At 45.9% G+C, this 19,611-nt stretch overlaps 1 protein-coding gene across 3 annotated transcripts in view; it reads right to left on the reverse strand.

Annotated features, from left to right (window-relative positions):
- LOC110294057 (intraflagellar transport protein 172 homolog) overlaps positions 1 to 19,611 on the reverse strand; it is a 40,349-nt gene that overhangs the window by 11,730 nt on the left and 9,008 nt on the right. For all 3 annotated transcript variants that reach the window (XR_015046909.1, XM_085836581.1, XM_085836580.1), the window contains exons 11-26: positions 18,704 to 18,865; positions 18,320 to 18,373; positions 18,006 to 18,109; positions 17,759 to 17,844; positions 13,990 to 14,102; positions 13,035 to 13,202; positions 7,306 to 7,442; positions 6,960 to 7,067; positions 3,336 to 3,420; positions 2,976 to 3,068; positions 2,350 to 2,427; positions 1,909 to 2,157; positions 1,648 to 1,726; positions 1,375 to 1,495; positions 1,049 to 1,193; positions 222 to 311 (exon numbers count right to left, since the gene is read on the reverse strand). Coding sequence is in view for 2 of the 3 variants with exons in the window: in XM_085836581.1 (XP_085692707.1) it covers positions 222 to 311; positions 1,049 to 1,193; positions 1,375 to 1,495; positions 1,648 to 1,726; positions 1,909 to 2,157; positions 2,350 to 2,427; positions 2,976 to 3,068; positions 3,336 to 3,420; positions 6,960 to 7,067; positions 7,306 to 7,442; positions 13,035 to 13,202; positions 13,990 to 14,102; positions 17,759 to 17,844; positions 18,006 to 18,109; positions 18,320 to 18,373; positions 18,704 to 18,865 (1,872 nt within the window). In the remaining variant the exon portion in view is untranslated. The remainder of the gene's footprint in view (positions 1 to 221; positions 312 to 1,048; positions 1,194 to 1,374; positions 1,496 to 1,647; positions 1,727 to 1,908; positions 2,158 to 2,349; positions 2,428 to 2,975; positions 3,069 to 3,335; positions 3,421 to 6,959; positions 7,068 to 7,305; positions 7,443 to 13,034; positions 13,203 to 13,989; positions 14,103 to 17,758; positions 17,845 to 18,005; positions 18,110 to 18,319; positions 18,374 to 18,703; positions 18,866 to 19,611) is intronic.

Genomic DNA, 19,611 nt, shown 5'->3' on the forward strand with positions numbered 1-19,611 from the left:
ATCCCAAGTCCCTCAGCTCTCTTCAGAGCTGCAGGCTAAGGAACAGGGACCTCTCCTCATTTTTTGCCTGTTGCTAGGGCTCCACATTGTCTTGGGTGTATTTCAGTAGTCTTTCTTAGCTTCCAGGGAACCAGTAAAGGAGAGGTATTGGAGATCAAGGACTGTGGCAACATGGCCACGGACGCAGAGTTCTTTCCTCGTGGATACTGCCCATGTTCTACCTTGTGGGCTTGCTCCCAGCGGCCGGCCTGGGTGTACATGTCTATGGCATCTTTCGTCCGGTCTCCTTTGGTGTAGAGCTCCTCGGCAATCTGAAATGGAAAAGATTCAGCTGGGATGTCAGAGCCTGACACAGCACCTTGTAGTGTGCTGAAGGAAAGGTGAGAACAAGTGGAATGCGTCCCCAGGAGACAGACTAGATCAAGGCAGGGCATGTGCGTGCGCACATGTCTGTGTTGTATAGTGTGTGTGTGTGTGGTGTATATGGGTTGTGTATGGTATATGTGGTATGTCTGTGTGTGTGTATGCTGTGTCTGTGTTCATGTGTGTGAGTCCGTGTGAGTGTGTGTTAGAAGAGAGTGTTATTCTATCACCCTCTGCCTTATTTCTTTGAGGCAGGGTCTCGTTCTCTGAAGTTGGAGCTTGTAATGTTTAGCTGGGCTGGCACCCAGGAAGGCCCAGGCAGGGAATCCTCTTGCTTTTACCCCACAGCTCTGTGGACAGGTGTGTGCAAGACCATGTGGGTGCTGGGATCTAAACTTAGCTCCCCTAGGTGCATAGCTAGTTGTCTTAACCACTGGGGGCATCTATCTAATCTGGTGGGATTTAAGGGCCTCGCTGCTGCCATGGAGGGTGGTCTACACTTGCTATGCTGAAGCCATTCATGAAGAATCACTTGAGCTGGCTGGGATGGCAGCTGGGAGTGCACCTCCTCATTCACTGTGATGCAAGAAGGGCTGGGTGGGCTGCCCCCACATCTTGTTCTAGGAGACCTCTTACTCCCTTGCACTGCACTGCTTCAATGCTGCAGAAAGGGACTTTTCCTTACCTCATACTCCTGCAGAGACGCATAGTGTTGAGCCACACGAGGATAGTATTTAGATGCAGTGTTTCGATCCTGGAGATCTAATATATAAATTGCCTTCTTCCACTGGCGGGCACCCAGGGCAGCCTCAATTGCTTTGATGGAGCACCTGGCACAGTCAGGAAGAGCATTAAATATGTATGAGGAAAGAGGAGGGTGAGAGGAAGCAAAGAGACCCCCCGGGCACATTCTAACCCACGCTCCGAGATTCCTCTCAGACTGTGGCCTCCTCCTTGGTTCAGAATCTCACTTCATGCCCAAATCTTCATTCTGTCCCTGTGCCACCATACCTGGCTTCAATATAGTGGTTGATGGCCGCATCCAGCTGCTTTTGCTGTACCAAGTGGTCCCCCCAGGCCTCTTCTAGCCTCACCACCTCCACTGGGAAGGCCAGTCGAGCCAGCTCAACGGCTACCAGGGATAGAAGAGGCACTTGGCTCAGGAAAACAGGGCAGGGATGAAGCATGGGCAATAGGCGAGGCATAAAAAAAAAGCAAGATGTCCCCAGGGAGATGCTGGGTGCTGGACAGGCAACAGTGTACAGGGTCATGAGTGGCTGGTACCTTTCATGAATGCATTGCCTTTACAGTAGCACTCAAGGGCCCGCTGTGGATTTCGAATCTTCTCAAAGAGGTCACCTGCCTGTCGATACATATATGGCTACAATGAGTGAAACCCACAGAACACAAACAATCAAGAATCAGCTCCCCAAGGAAGGAATGCTTGCAGTCAGTCACAGTTATGTGTCCCTCCCCACGCTTCCTTTGGGTGGGAGAGGGGTTCAGGTCCTGGAGACCAGAGCCAGGACAAGGCAGTCAGCATACCCTTTCATAGAGCTCTCCCTTGATGAGGGCTGTGGTGATGTGTTCTACTAGTTCTGTGTTGGCCAGCAGCTCCTCTCGGGTCAGCACCAGCCGCGCAGCTTTGGCAGGGAGCCCAGCTTTGAGGTAGAGGCTGATGGCTGCCAGCCCATCCCCTTGGCTCTCCTGCAGTTCACCTGCTCGTTCCTCTTGCTGTGTGTCCATTAACCATTGATAGTAGTCTCTGCGTAGCTTCTCCAGGGCTGGGTGTCCCTGAACATAAGCAGAGAGAGCTAGGAATCCCATCCTGCCTAGCTCTCCCACTTTCATTTCTCCTGGTTCCTCTGATGGCACCATATCAGCCAGCCCCAACCCCATTCCAGATCCCATGGCTTCCTTGGGAAGATTTCTGGGATTGGTGAGGCCTAATTCTGAACCCTTATGATGAGAGGACACAAACAGCACCTTGGCCTCAGCCACAGCGATGCATTCCTCCCAGCGGTGCAACTCCTGGTACATGTCCATGGCCTCCTCAACAGCATTCTAGGGGTGCCACGCAGCAGGAAGGAGACCAGGAAGGCAGAGGGTCAATAATAATAGTCTTAGCCTGCTCAGCCTGGCTAAGATGTGTGTGCATGCGTGTGTGTGTGTGTGCGCGCGTATATGTGTGTGCGTATGCGCACTCATGCTTGCATTGAGTGCCTTGCACATGTTAAGCCCATGCTCAACCACTGAGCTACACTCCTGGCTCCAGTGATGGATTTACTATAAACTATAAGAAGCTTAAAGGCTCCTCAGACTATATAAGTTTGGAGTTTCATAAAAACTTGGATCTACCCTATGTACAAGGATTGCAAAGACAGATTCTGGAGTAGAGAGAAGCTGAGACATCATTCTGAAAAGAAGAAAAAAATTGAAGTCCAAAGGAAGATGTTTGCCTAGATAAAGATAACACAGAGGAGGAACCTAAGAAAGGCATGGGATAAACTCTCTAAGCTTAAAAGTTCTCCCTAGACTCACAGACTAGCAGTCTTTCTTTGTTTTTTCCTCCCAGGAGCCCCTCCTCCATCTGGTCCCCTTTCTCCCATTACCTGTTCCAAGAAGATCATTTCAGCAAGTTTGTAGTTCTTCTCCAGCATGGCGAGACGAGCTCGGACCTGATAGAAGTCCGTTCCTTCTCCACCCTGCAGGGAAAAAACGAGGTTTGTTCACTCAGTACAGGCAGACACAGGAAGGCCAGGAGGACATGGAGGCTAACAGACTTGGGAAGCTAAAGATTTTAAGGGACTTAGCAGCCTGAGGTTTCACGCAATTCCAAAGTGGTCCAACTTTAGGGATGAGGGGTGGGCAGGGCAGAAGAAGGTAGGGAGGCTACAAACCAAGAACTCATGGGACTAAAACTAACAAAGTTACAACTTGGGAGACTGAAGGAGTCAAGAAATGATACTTGCATATTCCCTGGACACCTGATCTGCAATCTCATTGGTCTCATGCAGGAACCGTGCTTTGGCCACATGACCTAAAGCAGAGAAGCACCTACAGCAGGGAGGCAATAATACAGCAGTTATAGTATCACAGGACTGCCATTGCAACATCGTTGGACAAACATGTAAGGAGCATCTCGTGTGTCACCATCACCCGCACTGCTACAGTCACAGAAAGCCCAGAGAGGGACAAGGGAGAGGAAAGCCTTGTTCTCTGGGATTTTCCACTCCAGTTGAGATAGATAATTGTAAACGGACAAAGAGGGGGAGAATGAAAAGTGAAACGAGCAATGGTGACACTGCCACCAGTGGCTGAGGAGGCCCCTGACATTGGCTGGCATCTGACCACAAAGAGAAGCTCCTCCCTGGCCAGACAAAAATATGGCCATTGCTACAAAGTGGAACTCTGTTAAGGGGGTGGCCAGGAACTTTCTCACTAGATTTCAGGCCTGCTCCACAACAGGGAATCCACATCAGGGGCTGCAAACCTGGCCAAGTCCTTGACTGGGGAAGTCACAGGCCCTAGTGGGGAAGCCACTGCTGTTATTTTTGCAAAATGGATATGATTTATCATTCGATCTCTTTCTAAATACTTGAGGCTATGCCCACCAATCAGCACTTGCCATCAGCGTTAGTCGGGAAGCAGCTTCGTGAAGTGGGCAGACATAAGTGCGGAAGCAGAACTGGGCAGGGTGCCGAGGATGGGACTGCTGCTGTGTGGCGCTGAATGGGACACACGCACCCCACTAAGGTCAGGGAACATCTTGGGGGAGGGACTGGAAAGAATGCAAAAGTTGGAGGAAAGCGCAGTGTGCTGTGGGATGCTGTCTTCCAGGCCACATGGCTGTGGCATGTGGGGACCATTAATATCCTGTTATGGGGATATAGACACTCAAAAGACCCTGCCCCTCCCTCAGGATCTTTGGGCCGTTAATGGTGGGGGTGGGGGTTAGGGGAGGAGACAATTTCTTCATGGTTTTAGCCACTGGTAAGGTGCCTGTGCTCCTGTAAGAGACACTAGTGAAACTCACTGAATCATTAAAAAGAGAGATTAAGGTAGAAGAGGGACTATCTCAGAAGAAGGGGATCAGACAGAGTGCGAGGGAGAGACAAGACGGGGATGGGGTGACTATGAAAAAGCACATTACAGCACCATAAGGAAACCCATCAGCACGCATGGTTAATATACGCAAATAGAAACATTTTTAAGAGAATTAGTCTTGGCAAGATGGGATGGAAGGGATGGTCATGCAGTACTCCCAGCAAGGATGAGTAGGGCATGCTCAGAGCCAAAGGTTACAGTGTGGCTAGAGACCAAGCAGATAACGGGACTAAGAAAGAAGCTGAGGCAAATACCTGCAGGGCCACTGGCCATGGCAAGCAGTCTGGATTTTATATTGAATATAACAGTAAGCTATTGGAAAATTCTGGGCAAAAAAACCAATGTTTTGTTGTTGTTGTTTTATAAACAGGGTCTCATGGAACCCAGGCTGGTCTTGAACTCATTATATAGTCAAAGGATAACTTTGAACTTCTGATCCTCCTGCCTCCACCTCCCAAGTGCTGAAATTATAGGCATGTGCTACAATGACTGGTACAGGTGGGACTCGAAATCAAATCCTGGGCTTTAGGCATGCTAGGCAAGTACTCTACTGGCTGAGGGACATCTCTAGCCTTCTAACTGATGATCTTAAGAAAGTTTTTGCCAGGTGTTGGTGGCACACATCACCCAGTACTGCATAAACAGGGTGTGGTGGTGCAAGCCTGTAATCTTAGCTCTAAGAGGTAGAGGCAGGAGGATCAGAATTCTATGGTCACTCATGGCTACATATGCAATTTAGGCTAGCCTGAGCTATAAAAACAAAATCAGGGCTGGAACAATGGTTTGGCAGTTAAGAGCACTTGTTGCTCTTGTATAGGACTAGGGTTTGGTTCCCAGGACCCATAAGGAGGTTCACGACCATCTGTAAATCCAGTTTTAGGAGACCTGATGCCGCCTCCATGTGTACCAGGCACATTATATATATATATATATATATATATATATATATATGCAAGCAAACCAGACATACACATAAAAATAAATACACCTTAAAAAGTAAAAAGTGAACAGATAAGATGGGGCCCTTAGGACTTGCTGATGGCCTGTGTGGTTGCAAGGGGGGACGGGAGAGGATGGGAAAGCTGGAGGTCACTTTCTAGAAGCAGCTGATATGTGCTGAGCACTTACATCCCCATAAGCTGTTTGGACTAATTCTCTTATTGTTCTTCATCACCATCACCACTGCCACACTTCCTTATGCTACATGCTACATGGTAATGACATCATCACTGCTGGGAAGTGGAGCCAAGGTCTGTCTGAAGGACTCTGAAGTCATAAACCTGTCTATTACCTGTGTACCACAACCAGGACAGACATGGAAGGCATGATAGGAATTCTTGGGCAGGCTGGAGAGATGGCTTAATAGTTGGTTAGGAGGGTATACTGCTTTTTCAATGACCTAAGTTCAATTCTCACTACCTACATCAGGAGGCTCACAACTGCCCTTAACTCTAGCTCTAGGAGAACCTATACCTCAGACCTTTGCAGGAACCAGCACTCATGTGGAAAGACGTACACACAGGCCCTCACACACACTGTGGTGCTTTGGATGAGAATGCCTCCCACAGGTTCAGAGGCTTGAAGACTTGGTCCCCAGTTGGTGGAACTGTTTGGGAAGGATTAGGAGGTGTTGTCACTAGGGGTGAAGCTTTGAAGTTTCAAAAGCTTTTAGCCAACTCCAGTGCTCTCTGCTTGCTGGTTCCACCAGGATTTCACTCTACCATCATGGAGTCTAACCCCCTGGAACTATAAGCATATTTTATGCTATCTTTTATAAGCTGCCTTGGTCATGATGTTTTATCATAGCAATACAAAAGTGACTAATGCAGACCCAATTAAGAGTAACTAGCTAGGTGGTAGTGGCAGCACAGGGCTTTAGTCTCAGTACTTGGGATTGTTTGTTTGTTTGGGAGACAAGGTTTCTCTGTATAGCCCTGGTTGTGTAGACCAGGTTGGCCTTGAACTCAGAGATTCTTCAGCCTCTGCCTCCTGAGTGCTGAGATTAAAGGTGTGCATCACCACTGCCCAGCTAACAACCAACCTCTTAAAGGGGAACCTTGCAAAGAAAAGTAAGAAAAAATATTAAGGCATATTCAAAGCTAGACGGATGGCTCTGCAGATAACAAAGTGTGGAGCTCTTGTAGAGGACTGGTGTTTGATTCCCAGGACCTCATCAAGGCAGCTCACAACCTCCTGAGCCTCCAGCTCCAGGGGATCCAACAGTCTCTTCTGACCTTGGTGGGCACCTGCACTCCTGTGCACAGACCAACACCCTGACATTCTTATACACAAAATTTAAAACTATTTTTTAAAAGATATAGTCTTCAAATCTAGGGTGGGCACACCAAGGAGGGCTCATAGCATTGCAGTGGGGCTGGGGTGGGGTGGGGTGGGGTGGGGCAGTGCCTGCACACGGGGCAGGAACAGCCCACAGATGAGCACTCAGAAGCCTCCTAGCTATCAGCATCTCAGATGCACACCGCTCTTACCTCTCAGCAGTGTGAAGCTGCCTTGCCTCCAGGGCCAGTTTGCTCAAGGTTTTCCACATTGCCTCTGTTTCGGGAGTCATCTCCAGGGTCTCCAAGAAGGCTGTAGCCCTGGAGAAGAAGGCAAGCAAAGTGCAGGGGTGAAGGTGGATCTGACAGAGAGAAGCCAGGGCACACTGGTGCTGGGTAGGAAGAGGGGAGGAACAAAGGCCACAGGTATTTGCCCTTCTTGTCTAGGGTCTTCCTAGAATCACATGACCCCATGAGCCATGGCAGTTTAAGGGGTCACTGCAGGTGTCCCCTAGACCCACACTCGCTCACCACCATTTGGCTGTCAGCAGCTTCTCACCGGGTGTAGTTGCCATCATCGATGGCTGTTCCAAACTCAATCAGGCCCTCGTCCAGGGTGTAGGCCACAGTAGTCACGCCTTCTGTCACCATGACCTCTGTCTTCCCACCACCTCGCTCCAGACCGACAACATCACCCTGAAACAGGCCACCCCACCACCCAATTCCAGATTAGCACTTCCATGCCCCCAGCTACTGAGCAGGCCTGCTCTCACCTAGCCTGGGTTTCATACCGAGGGAATGACAGTGACAGTGTGTCCTATCACTGTATGTCTCCCAGGCTGATAAAAATGCCTGAGCTGTGCAGTATCCTTGGGCTAAAGTTAATGGATGTCAGCTCTAGTGCCTGGAGGGATACTAACAGAGTGGCATCCAGCTCTTCAGCAGTACTACATGACTAAGATGTGTGTGTGTGTGTGTGTGTGTGTGTGTGTGTGTGTGTGTGTGTGTATGTGTGTGTGTGTGTGTGTATGTATGTGTGTGTGTGTGTACACTCGTGTGACTGTGGACTGCATATGTACACAGGTGACTGCATGTCCACATGAGAAGGCCAGAAGACAAGCTTGAGTGTCATTTCTCAGGGGCTCTAAAATCATATCAGAAGATGCAGTCAGAGTAACAGGAGTGTGAACATGCATGTGCGCCCACACACACACACACTACAACCAGTATGAAAGGATAAATTTTAACTATAAGCAATTTTAGAGTTTTAAGAATTTTAGGTATTAAGAATAGCAGTTATGGGGTTTGGAGAGATGGCTCAGTTAAAAGCACTTGACTGCTTTTCCAGAGGTCCTGAGTTCAATTCCCAGCAAGCACATGTTAGCTCACAATCATATGTAATGGGATCTAATTCTTCTGGTGTGCATGAAGACAGAGCACCTATCGTATACATAAAATAAATATCTAAATTTAAATAATAAATCTTTTTAAAAAAAGAATAAGCAATGTGTTGCTGTAAGATTACATATTACGTGTTTAAAGATATGGAGATGACATGGGAAATTAAGTAAGGAAACACTGTGGAGTGGCTGGGCATATTGGGAAAAGAATCAAACGAAATTTTATAAAGTGAAACCTGTGGTGTTGAGCATGGACAAGTTCCCAGCCTAGCTTTAGCTCCTGGAGTAAAGCCTCAGTGGTGGCTGGAGTAGCACACAAGTGTAAAGACTGAACTGACTGAAGGATGGAGCTAAAGATATCACCCAGAATGTTCACGGGCAAGAAGAAAGAAACACAAAAGAGGTTGAAAAGGCAAACGAGACAGAAGGAGAAGTGCTCCATACGCCTGGTTAGAATGCTGGGAGAGGATGGCTGACAAGTTCCCAAGACTGTGGAGGCTATTTGTGTTCACAGTTACAGGAAACACAGCATATGGCGAATGGAATAACATTTAAATGTATATATAAAGGCAAGAGGTACATCTCAGCACTAGAGATTTTACTTCCAATGCATAGGAGCAGTTGCTAGCCATCCACTAGATAGACCCCAAACCTCTAATCTGATGAAGTGGCCTGTGCCTACAGTCCCTGACGCTCAGATGGCCAGGGCAGGGATTGCCTGAGCCCAGGAATTTGAGGCCACTCTGTCCTATATAGCAAGAAGCCATCACAAGGAAAAAATACTATGTAGAAAAGATATAGTATAGTGTCAAAACACCTAAGAAAACTAGTTTTAAAAGCAACCAAAGAGGGCTTGAGAAGAGGGCTCAGAGTGTGCACCGTTCTGGCAGAGGACCTGAGTTTGGTTCCCTGAACCTAAGACGGGCAGCTCAGGGCTTCCTGTAATTCTAGCTTAGGAGATCTGATGCTTTCCTCTGGTCTCAGCAGGTACCTGCCCTCATTTGTGTGCATGTATATGCACACACACACACACACACACACACAATTAGAAATTTAAAAAAAAAATCTTCAAAGCAGGTAAAGAGAAAAAAGCTGCTAATAAGTCTCTCAGAACAAGCCCATGAATTATTGGGATAACATGTTACAAAACACTAGGAAAAGTTAGCTGTTGGTCTAAACTTAGGTACTGAGTCTAAAACTGTTTTTAGAACAAAAGCATGTTCAGATCATCAAAAACTGAAAGGTTTTCATTTTCTGCTAATGAGACTCTCACCTAAGGGATTGCTAATTGATTTCTCAAGAAGAAAAGTCATTTCCGAGGGGAGACGACAGCGTAGGAAGGAAAGGTAGGAAGCAAACATGCTGGTGATGAATCCAAGTTCTGTCCATAAAAAATAACAATGCAATGCACAAGCCATGTCTGGTGGCCCAGGCTTGTGATACCAGCACTTAGGGAGGGAGAGAGAGGCAGGAGGTTAGCCTGAGCTACATAACAAGTCCCAGTTCTAGGTTATTGGGTGGAGGCGGGGAGAAAGAGCAAGAAAACGAACATGAATGATGCTTATTTTGGGAATTAAAAAAAAAAGTGTATGAGCCAGGCATGGTGGCTGTAATTTCAGCATGGAGGCACTTAGCAAAGGCAGGAGTGTAGACAGTTCAAGACTATCAAGGGCTTGCAGCTGGACTATAGACTGAAAGACTCAAAGCTGAAGCTGGAGAGAGAGCTCACTGGTTAGCTCTTACAAAGGACTTGGGTTTGGTTATCAGCCCTCACACAGCAGCTCATAACTATCTGTAACTCTAGTTCCAGGGGACCCAACCTTTTTCTGGTTTCCACAGGTACCAGGCATGCATGTGGTACACAGACATACATGTAGGTAAAACAAACATACACATAAGATAAATAAATCTTTTCTTAAAAAAAAAAAACAAAACTAAACTAAAGGCTTACTTCTAGAACCCCACTGCATGTAATTTAAAAGCACAGTGGTAAATGCTTGCTTGCACATTATGCCTAGTGCCGTGGGTTTGGTCCCAGCACAGCAGCAGCAGCAGCAACGATTAGAACTAAAAGCTAGAGAGATGGCTCAAGGGGTAAAGGCACTTAATGGCCTGTACTCAATGCCAGTACCCACATGGTGGAAGGAGAGAGTCAAATCACATAAGTTGTCTTCTGACCTCCACATGCATGCCATGGTATCTGTGAATGTGTGTGTGTGTGTACATACACACAAGTAAATAAATGTAATTAAAAATTTTTAAAGTTAGAATTAAAATACCGGACAATAAATGAAAAAGGGAGGTAGTCAAAATTAAAGACTTCCAAGGCCTATTATTGTAGGGGAGTGTGGTCTCCCTTCTCCCACCTGCTTGAACCTGTTTGCTCAAGGGTGGAGCTTCTTGCTCATTTGTCCTGGCATGCCTACTGCTGAACCTTGTCGCTTTGCTGCTTGGAGGCACACACGTGTTCATCCTGCTACTGGACCCCGAGATTGTTTGGCGGGAAATCGGGTTCCCTCTCCCTTCCTTTATAACTGAGTGTCTGGAAATAGTAAAATTGAGCTTTGATCAGAATGTTGTCTTAGCTATATTTTTTTCTCTCGCCGCCTAGCCCCTCTTCTCTTCCAGGTTTCCAAAATGCCTTTCCAGGCTAAAACTCAGACTGTGATCTACTGGCCGGACACAACATTTGGCGCCCAACGTGGGGCTGAAAAAAAAAAAAAACGACAAAAGATTTTTAAAAGAAACACTGCTGGTTTAGAGCTCCATGGAATAATTAAAAAATAAAGGAAATTCATACCAGAGAAGGTATGGGCTAAGCTGAGACAGCGTTAAACCCGAGCGCTGGTTCACTTAGGTTCAATAGTAAAGCTTAAAAAGAGCTAGGCACAGGCGGTAGGCCGTGGCTCGCAAAAGCTACATTGTTAGGTGTGAGAAAAAAAAAGGGTTTATTAAAAGGAAATTAATAATCAGACGGATTGCCGCAGTTATAAAAACTGCATCATGAGGGAGGAAATTGTCCCAAAAAGCAGGAGTACTCTGTCCCCTTTTTGTGTCTTGTTTAATGTCTGGTGCACCAATCTGTTCTCGTGTTCAATTCATGTATGTTCGTGTCCAGTCTGTATGAATAAATGTTATATGTTTTATGTTAGATAATAAAGATGGTATAAAAAGAAAAAACTTTATCTGCAAAGCCAAGAGCTGCCACGTGTTTCAGCCAAGAACCAGACACGTGGCAGGAGGGCCCCTGCTGGAAAAAATGTTCGTTTTAAGAAAAAGCAGCGAGTGCACAGCCTCTTAGTTTCTTACCAAGAGCCACAAATGTGGGTCATGACAACACCCACGGGAGAAATTGGGTCAATGTCCACCCAAGCCAAGGTTAAAGGCCCACTCATCTACGGATGAAAACATCATTTGATCACCTCAGTTAAGCGTTGCCTTATTTAAACTTAATTAATACGGGGGAGAGAGGTTGGAGACCTGTACTGTCGAAAGGGCAAGCCCTTCACTGCCTCCCACCCGAATAAAAAAGCCAATTGGACTTGTACTAAGGAGCTGGTCTTACCCCTTCTCCCTGTTTCCCTGCCTGTCATCCAAAATTGCGGAGGAATATCAACTCAGTGTTATTCTTAATAAAGCGTATTTCAAATTTGTTCAGTCAAACTTAGCCAGGGTTCCAACGCCCTACTTAAAATGCAACCAGGAAGTTACCTATTCAGCACTAATTAACATTATAAAGTCAGAGCCTACAGCTCAGCACTATTCTGTTAGTGGTTTACTAGGATAATAAAGACAGTCTTAGCCAGATACAGTTTACCATTAAAAAAGTTAGGGAATCCCACGAAAACAGGTTTTTTTTCTTTAGCCCTAAGAACTCAGGCAGAACTATTAAACATAGATAATTTTTCTGCCTCAGGCCAGCCTTTTCTTTTTTTATTTATTTTATTTTTTTGTTAACTAATGGGAGGAGATGTGGTCTCCCTTCCCCCACCTGCTTGAACCTGCTTGCTCAAGGGTGGAGCTTCCTGCTCATTCGTCCTGGCACGCCTACTGCTGAACCCTGTCGCTTTGCTGCTTGGAGGCACACACGTGTTCGTCCTGCTACTGGACCCCGAGATTGTTTGGCGGGAAATCGGGTTTCCTCCCCCTTCCTTTATAACTGAGTGTCTGGAAATAGTAAAATTGAGCTTTGATCAGAATGTTGTCTTAGCTACATTTCTTTCTCTCGCCGCCTAGCCCCTCTTCTCTTCCAGGTTTCCAAAATGCCTTTCCAGGCTAAAACCCAGACTGTGATCTACTGGCCGGACACAACAGGGGAGAGACGGTTACAGGTTGGCTAACTTGAGCCTTTAAAGTACTTGTTAAGCTTTCAAGGATATCCCTAACAGGATGATGATGAGGAGGAGGAGGAGGATGTGTGTGTGTGTGTGTGACAGTGTGATGTTGGGATGGGACAGTGGAGTGTTTTATGTGTAACAGTGTGATGTTGGGATGGAACAGTGGAGTGTTTTATGTGTAATTTGAGGAAGGAAGAATTTGAATGGCCTATAACAGTGAACAGGTACAAGGGTGAATACATGGAACCATCCCCTCCCACTGGATCTCTCATTTAGATTAGAGAGAACTGCACATGGTGACTTCATACAGTCTCCGGGTCACTGCAATGTGGGCTTCCCTCTAGGAATCTAATACAAGGTCAGGAAACCTAAGCAAAGATGACTGTGGAGGCTGGGCCACCAGTGGGGAGGGGAGACAGGCTGTGCTTGTAGTTTTCTCAAAGAGATTAGGGGTGGTACACAGAGAAAACAAAGCAGCCTGCACAGTCTTCTCCTCAGGGTTCTAATTAATTAGACTGACACATGTCTGGGGTCTCCTGGTATCAACATACCCTGATAGAGGACATGGTGACTCTCTCAGGGGCCTCAATATTGTACCATACACATAAGCTGTTTCGGTTCTGAGCTACCAGCACATCACTCCCTGGAACCCACTGCACGTAGGAGCAGAAGTTGAGGATCATTGTCTTAGAGCAGCTTTCAATATCATATAGATGCAGCTGGAAGAGGAGAGAGACAGCAGTTTAAAGGGGGTGTGATGACATCATCTGATTTTGCCCATTCCCCAGTGGCAAAATGAGTTTGCAGCCCCTGGAGTTTACTCTAGATTGGTATATCCTAACTTTGGTCAAGGATGAGAAGACCAAATGAGCTAAGACCTACAGTCAAGGCATTGGTAGGTGAAGGTCAGACTTTCATTCTTAGAGTAAGCCTGGACCAGACTAAAGAGGCTGCCAAACAAAACTAAATGAGTGGACAATTCACAGAGGTTCATTCACTGCAATGGACAATTGAGGAAACTAAAAAGGGCCTAGGGGAAGGGGGTAGGGAGAACAGCCCACGTCCTGCCAGAGTTCCACCTATGCTCTCTCTGTGCATAGCCTAATGTCCCACAGACAATCACAAGAAAGGCTAACCTCTTCAGTGATGCCATACTGAGAAAAGACTATGTAAGGGTTACTCAAGGGACTACTCAAGCCAGCCTCCATGCTTTGAGCTAAGTGTGGCTGAACTGCACTGGTGGAGAGGGGCTGGGCAAAGGTCAGCCAGACCTGAGGAAGGGGGACATAGCTTCATGAGGACACAGACTTGTGTACAATAAGAGAGAAGCCAATTCTCAAACGCCCTTCTTGACTCTGTTCACATCATAAGACGATCTCCTTACCCTTGTTCAGTACACAGGACAGGTGGTGATAGAATACAGACTGTCCTTTGTTCCTCTGCTATGCTAATGGCACACAGAACCAAAAACCATCCTATGCCTAAGGCCCGAGTAACCCTTCTCACCCGAAGTTTCCGGTCTCTAAAGAGAAGCTTGTGTCCAGTCTCGTTAAGTTCTAGCCAATCCACCCGGCTTTCGTGACTGATAGTACCAATGTTGTAGCCACCAATCAGATCCACTGCAAAGAAGACAGGGTAAGAAGGTGACTCCAGCCATGTAGAAGGCTACAGTTGGTCTGTACAACTCTGGTCTTAAATCAGGCTGGACTTTAAGAACATTTCATCAGTCCAGGGGTATCAGTGAGGACTTCGAAAAACCGATACAGAACAATTTTTCTAGAATGCTTCAAAAACTAGGTCTTGCCACATGGTATTTATTCCATGTCTATAGTCCCAGAACTTAGGAGGTGAAGGCTGGAAGATCAGTTCAAAGTCAGTCACAGAGCAAGTTTGAGTCTAGCCCAGGCTAGATGCAGCCGCAGACACAAAGACACATACAAGAAAGTTAGAAACTTATCTAGAATTACAGATAGTTTTACTTGACTTTGCAGCTAACTAAAAGGTCTTATGGAGGTACATGGCTATCATCCCAGCCCCCAGAAAGCTAAGGCACAAAGAGAGGGAGTTTGTAGTCAGCCCCTTCTATGTAGGTCAGCTCCAGCTACCTCATCTGACCCTGACTTGAAACAATCAGTTGAAAACTCAATGGTCCTGAGTTCCAGAGATAACTGATGACTGAAATGGCCTTGGTGATGTCATACTCCAAGGAACCACCTGAGTGATGGAGTGCTCAAGGTGAAATTAGCAGCGAAGAGTGGAGGGGCACACAGACAGAGCAGGAGAAGGAAGCCTGGAGTCAGCCAGGGTCAGCGAGCTCAGTGGCTCACAATCAGACTTTGGACAAAGGCAGAAAGGCCGAGTCAGGAAGGCGACCAACTGGAGGCCAGCCAGTGTGCAAGCTAGTTATGCTAGTCTTAACTTTGGAGACATAGAGATTATGACACTGGGCATTGCGACTTCTATCTGTAATCCCAATACTCAAGGCTCTGAGGCAGGAGGATCAGGAATTCAAAGTAAATCTGGGCTACATGAGACCCTGTCTTAAAACACCAAACCACAAAACAAAACAACAACCAAACTAAGCCAAACCAAGCCATGTTATAATAGCATGGGTGTCAGGCGTGGTGGGGCACGCCTTTAGTCCCAGGACTTGGGAGGCAAAGGCAGGTGGATTTCTGAGTTTGAGGTCAGTTTGGTCTACAGAGTGAGTTACAGGTTAGCCAGGGCTACACAGAGAAACCCTGTCTCAAAAAACCAAAACCAAAAAAAAAAAAAAAAAAAAAGTAAGGGCTTCGTGAACCCTGAAATTACACACAAAATTTTATGTATATGCACTTTTGGGGGGGAATGTCAATAATTTTCATTATACTTAAGGGACTAGTGACTTGGAAAATTGACAAACTCTGTGTGTGTGTGTCTGTGTGTGTCTGTACTGAATGGACTAGTCTGAAGTCTCATAGTTTGTCATTGCCACTCGAGTCTTAGGCTTCTTGGCCTATATATAATTTTCACTGCAGATACCAGGATTTCTGAGCTCAGATGTGAAATGGATATTCATGAAATATGAAACTATCTTAAGAAGAGGCCCATATGTGTATGAAAGCATCATTTATGACAGGGATGGCATAACAAACCAGTGGGTAAATGGTTAAACAGATGGAAGAAATAAAGTTAAAACCCACATCAAATACAAAAATAAAGACCAGGTGGAAAGCAGAAGTTAAGAATGTTAAAATATAGGAGGGCATAGGGGAAACATTCTTAAACAAGACCTCAGAATCAGCAACCGTGTTACTGTCATATTGGCAGTACTGGTGCCTGAACCCAGGGCCTGCCCCACTCTCTACCACCAAGCTACATCCCAACCTCAATTGTCTTTTAATTAAAAAAGTTTTTTCCAGCCTAGTCAACAGAATGAGTTCTAGGACAGCCAAGGTTACACAGAGAAATGCTGTCTCAAAAAACAAAAACAAGAACAACATCTAATTACCGTTATTTACTTTTTTTTTTTTTTAATTTTTGAGGAGCACATTTGGGAGTCGGAAGACAGCTTGCAGGAGTCAGTTCTCTCCCTCTCAAATCAGGCATGGAGTTGAGCACCTGCAGATGTGAGTCACCTTGCTGGCCCCTATCTAGGGTTTTTTTTTTTTTTTTTTTTTTTTTTTTAAAGATTTATTTATTATATGTAAGTACACTGTAGCTGTCTTCAGACACTCCAGAAGAGGGCGCCAGATCTCGTTACGGATGGTTGTGAGCCACCATGTGGTTGCTGGGATTTGAACTCTGGACCTTCGGAAGAGCAGTCGGGTGCTCTTACCCACTGAGCCATCTCACCAGCCCCCCTATCTAGTTTTTAAAGGTGCCGATGTAGGGCTGAGGTTTGACCCCTCAGGTCCACATGGAGGAAGGAAAGAACCCACTGCTTCAGGTTGCCCTTTTACCCCCACTTGAGTGCTATGCGTACACGCCTCCCTCCCCCAAGCCCAGTGTACAAGTAAGTATAGGAACATTTTTAAATGTTGGAATACTAAAGACACTAAAAATCTGCAATGTAAGTAACCATCAGAGGCTACAAACATACACATGCACACACATGCACACACACATGCTCATACACATATATATGTGAAGGCCTTCACATCTCTAACAGAGACGACTTGACTTTTACAATGTGTCCGGGATGAGAACTGCAATTCACAGAAGAAGGCATCTGAGTGACAATATGAAATGCAGGAGCTTTCACACACACCAGGCAATCACGACTCGAGAGAGTGTGAGAGAAACGGAAGGAAGCTGGTCAGCCTCTGTGGAGAGCAGCGGGAAATACTTAGTGAAGGTGAAAATACAGAGATTCTACTCTAAGGACAGACTCAGAGAGTGTCATTACCTCCAAGAACACCTGACACGCACATGGTACACACACACTCACGTGCAGGCAAAAATAGCCATACATAATCAAATAAAAGTAAATCTTTTAAAACTTAACACTTTAAATGTCATGAGTAAGATATGAAGCAATAGACTCCGTGTAAATATGACAAACTGTTACGATTCAGCAGAACTAGGCATGGGTAAGCAAGTTTTGATAGTATGTCATGACTATCAACAGTCGGAATTTACTGAACGACTCTGCGTCAGGCGAGGATCTCCGTGCTTCCATCTGACGCAGGTACTGACTTTGTTCCCGCTGTGTGAGAAAGACTAAGGAAGTTTGGTAGACTCACACGCAGCAAGTGCAGGCGGGGTGGCTGGCTGACCACAGTCCCGCTCTTACAGCCATGCTGTATTCGCATGGCTATACTTTCTGGAGGGTGCTATGCTATTCTTGATGCCTGCAACATTTGGTGGTAAAAATGATAAAGATTTATAAATGGAATCCTTATGGAATGTAAATTAAATTTTTATTGATATTAGTCACTAGTAAAGGATCTTTAAAAATGATGGCCCTTCTAGTTCTAAAAAGTCTACGACTTGATGATGTCTAAGCAGGAAAATTCCTGCAAATGCTCACAGTTCTCTCCTGTTCACGACTGGCTGGCCCCGAGCTCTATGCCCAGAGAACATGGTAATTATATGGACAGGCCTGTATATCTGCATCCACAGCTAGGTAGTTACCTGGAGGCATGGCCCACAGGGACACTTTGGATAACCACTGTAAAAATGGTTATGGTACCTGGTGTCTTTCAGTTTCTCAGATTCTTCACTGACACAATCCTGTGATACAGAGTGCAGCACAGGTATCTGCTCTGATATTAAAGTTACAAGAGTGTCTTACCTATAGCAATCGTCTTAATATCAACAAGATAAGCCAATTTCTTATTATCTTCCATTCCTCGCTGGCAGCGCTCATTGATACGGACGCTGAAATATAAAGGACTTGGTAAGGTAAAGGCTTGTATTGAAGGTTCTGAGTACCGTAGGGATGAAGTTTCAGACTGATCTGGGGGCAATCTGAGCATGGTTTAGAAGTTCAAAAGGAATTCTCCTGGCCTTCAAGGGTTCAGAGAACCTTGTAAGGTTACCTGATGAGGTGAGGGTTCATGAATTCAGTGCGCACAGAACCCAAGGAGTCGTTACTCCCATATTCCACCAGGGTCAGCTCTCCAGCATTGAAGATCATGCACACCTGGGGAGAATGGGAGAGGGGCGAGGAGAAAAACAGTGGGAGGGGTAGTGCAGTTTAGGGTGACTACTTCTTCTCTTTTCCTGCTCGACACCCTGATCTCCCCCCCACACCCCCGTCTACCTGCTGGCTCCTGGCCCTCCCACTCAGCCTTCTGACTAGGAGCTGGAATGAGGTTTACGGACATGCTGGCAGGGGCTGAGTTCTACTTACATTCTCATTTTCAAAGAAATATTTCTCATTGCCACCAGATCCCTGCCAGGCTATCTGCAAAGTAAGGAGAAAACACCAGAGACAATGTAGAGAATTACCCAAGACAAGGCTGGGAGACCTCAATCGGGGAGGTTTCAGTACTACACAGAAGATGCTCTGTATCAGATCCTTGCCTTGCTTCCTACACTTTCAAGAGATGGCTGTGTAAAAACAGCCTGACTAAAGAAATTCATACTCTAGGATTTTACACCTCTCATTTCTTGAAACAAAGTCACCAACATCAGAATGTCAGGGCCTCTTTTGGGGAATCTTACTTCTTGGGGTCCTGGTCCCCAGAATTAGCCGAGACATCCCGTTACCCAATCTTGCATCCTTGGTCCCTACCTCGCTGAGGCGGTTCGTGTTCAGGTCTCCCAGCAGCAGCGTGTCTGATGTGTGAGCCACCAAGTAACGTTCCTTTCCCAGGATTTTCACCTCTTCTACTTCATAGCCATAGTGTGACTTGAGCACCACCCTGGTCCCTGAAGACAGGTTCTTCACAATCACCTGGTAAGGGACAAGTCTGAGCCCTTCAGCCTTTCCCAGCACAGAAGAGGAGCGAAGGTGCTTGCCTTTCACACAACTCCAGGATGCTGAACACGGCTAATGCCTGCATCCACACTTGGCCTGGGATGCTGCTGCTGCTGGCCATGCCTTACACTCACATGGGATTTGCTGCTTAGGAAATACTTCCACAGTCCTGCTTCTGCTGTTCACGATACATTTGATTCTAAAAGTTCTACTGAATCACACCAATCTCTCACATTGTTTCCAGTTCTTAGTACAAGTCTCTCTATCTATTAAGACTACTATATAGTAATAATAAATAATAATATTTTACAATATTAATTGGTAATGTAAGTAAACATAATAATAAATAGTTATTATTTATTATTATTTTGGGTTTTAAGAGAGTCTCCCTATGTGCCAAAGATGACCTCCAACTGGCCATTCTCCTGCCTCAGCCTCCTAAGATTTTCTTTTTCTTCAACTGTTGAAGTAAGTTGCAGAGCAACCTACAACATTCAACTTCTGCTTTGTTTTTGTTTTTGATACAAGGTGTTACTATGTAACTCCGATTGGCCTGGAACTTGCTATATGTAGATCAGGCTGGCCTGAGACTCATGGGTCACATTGTCTTTTTTTGTTTATTTGTTTAAGATTGTTAATTATGTGTATGGATATGGATAAAGGTGAGAGCATGCAAAGATAAAGGAACAAATCAACAGGAAAGGAAGGGAAGGGCAGAGGGA

Source organism: Mus caroli, unplaced genomic scaffold (genome assembly GCF_978045245.1).
Source record: "Mus caroli unplaced genomic scaffold, Mus_caroli_1 scaffold_4, whole genome shotgun sequence".
In the NCBI taxonomy this organism is placed as follows: Eukaryota; Metazoa; Chordata; class Mammalia; order Rodentia; family Muridae; genus Mus; species Mus caroli.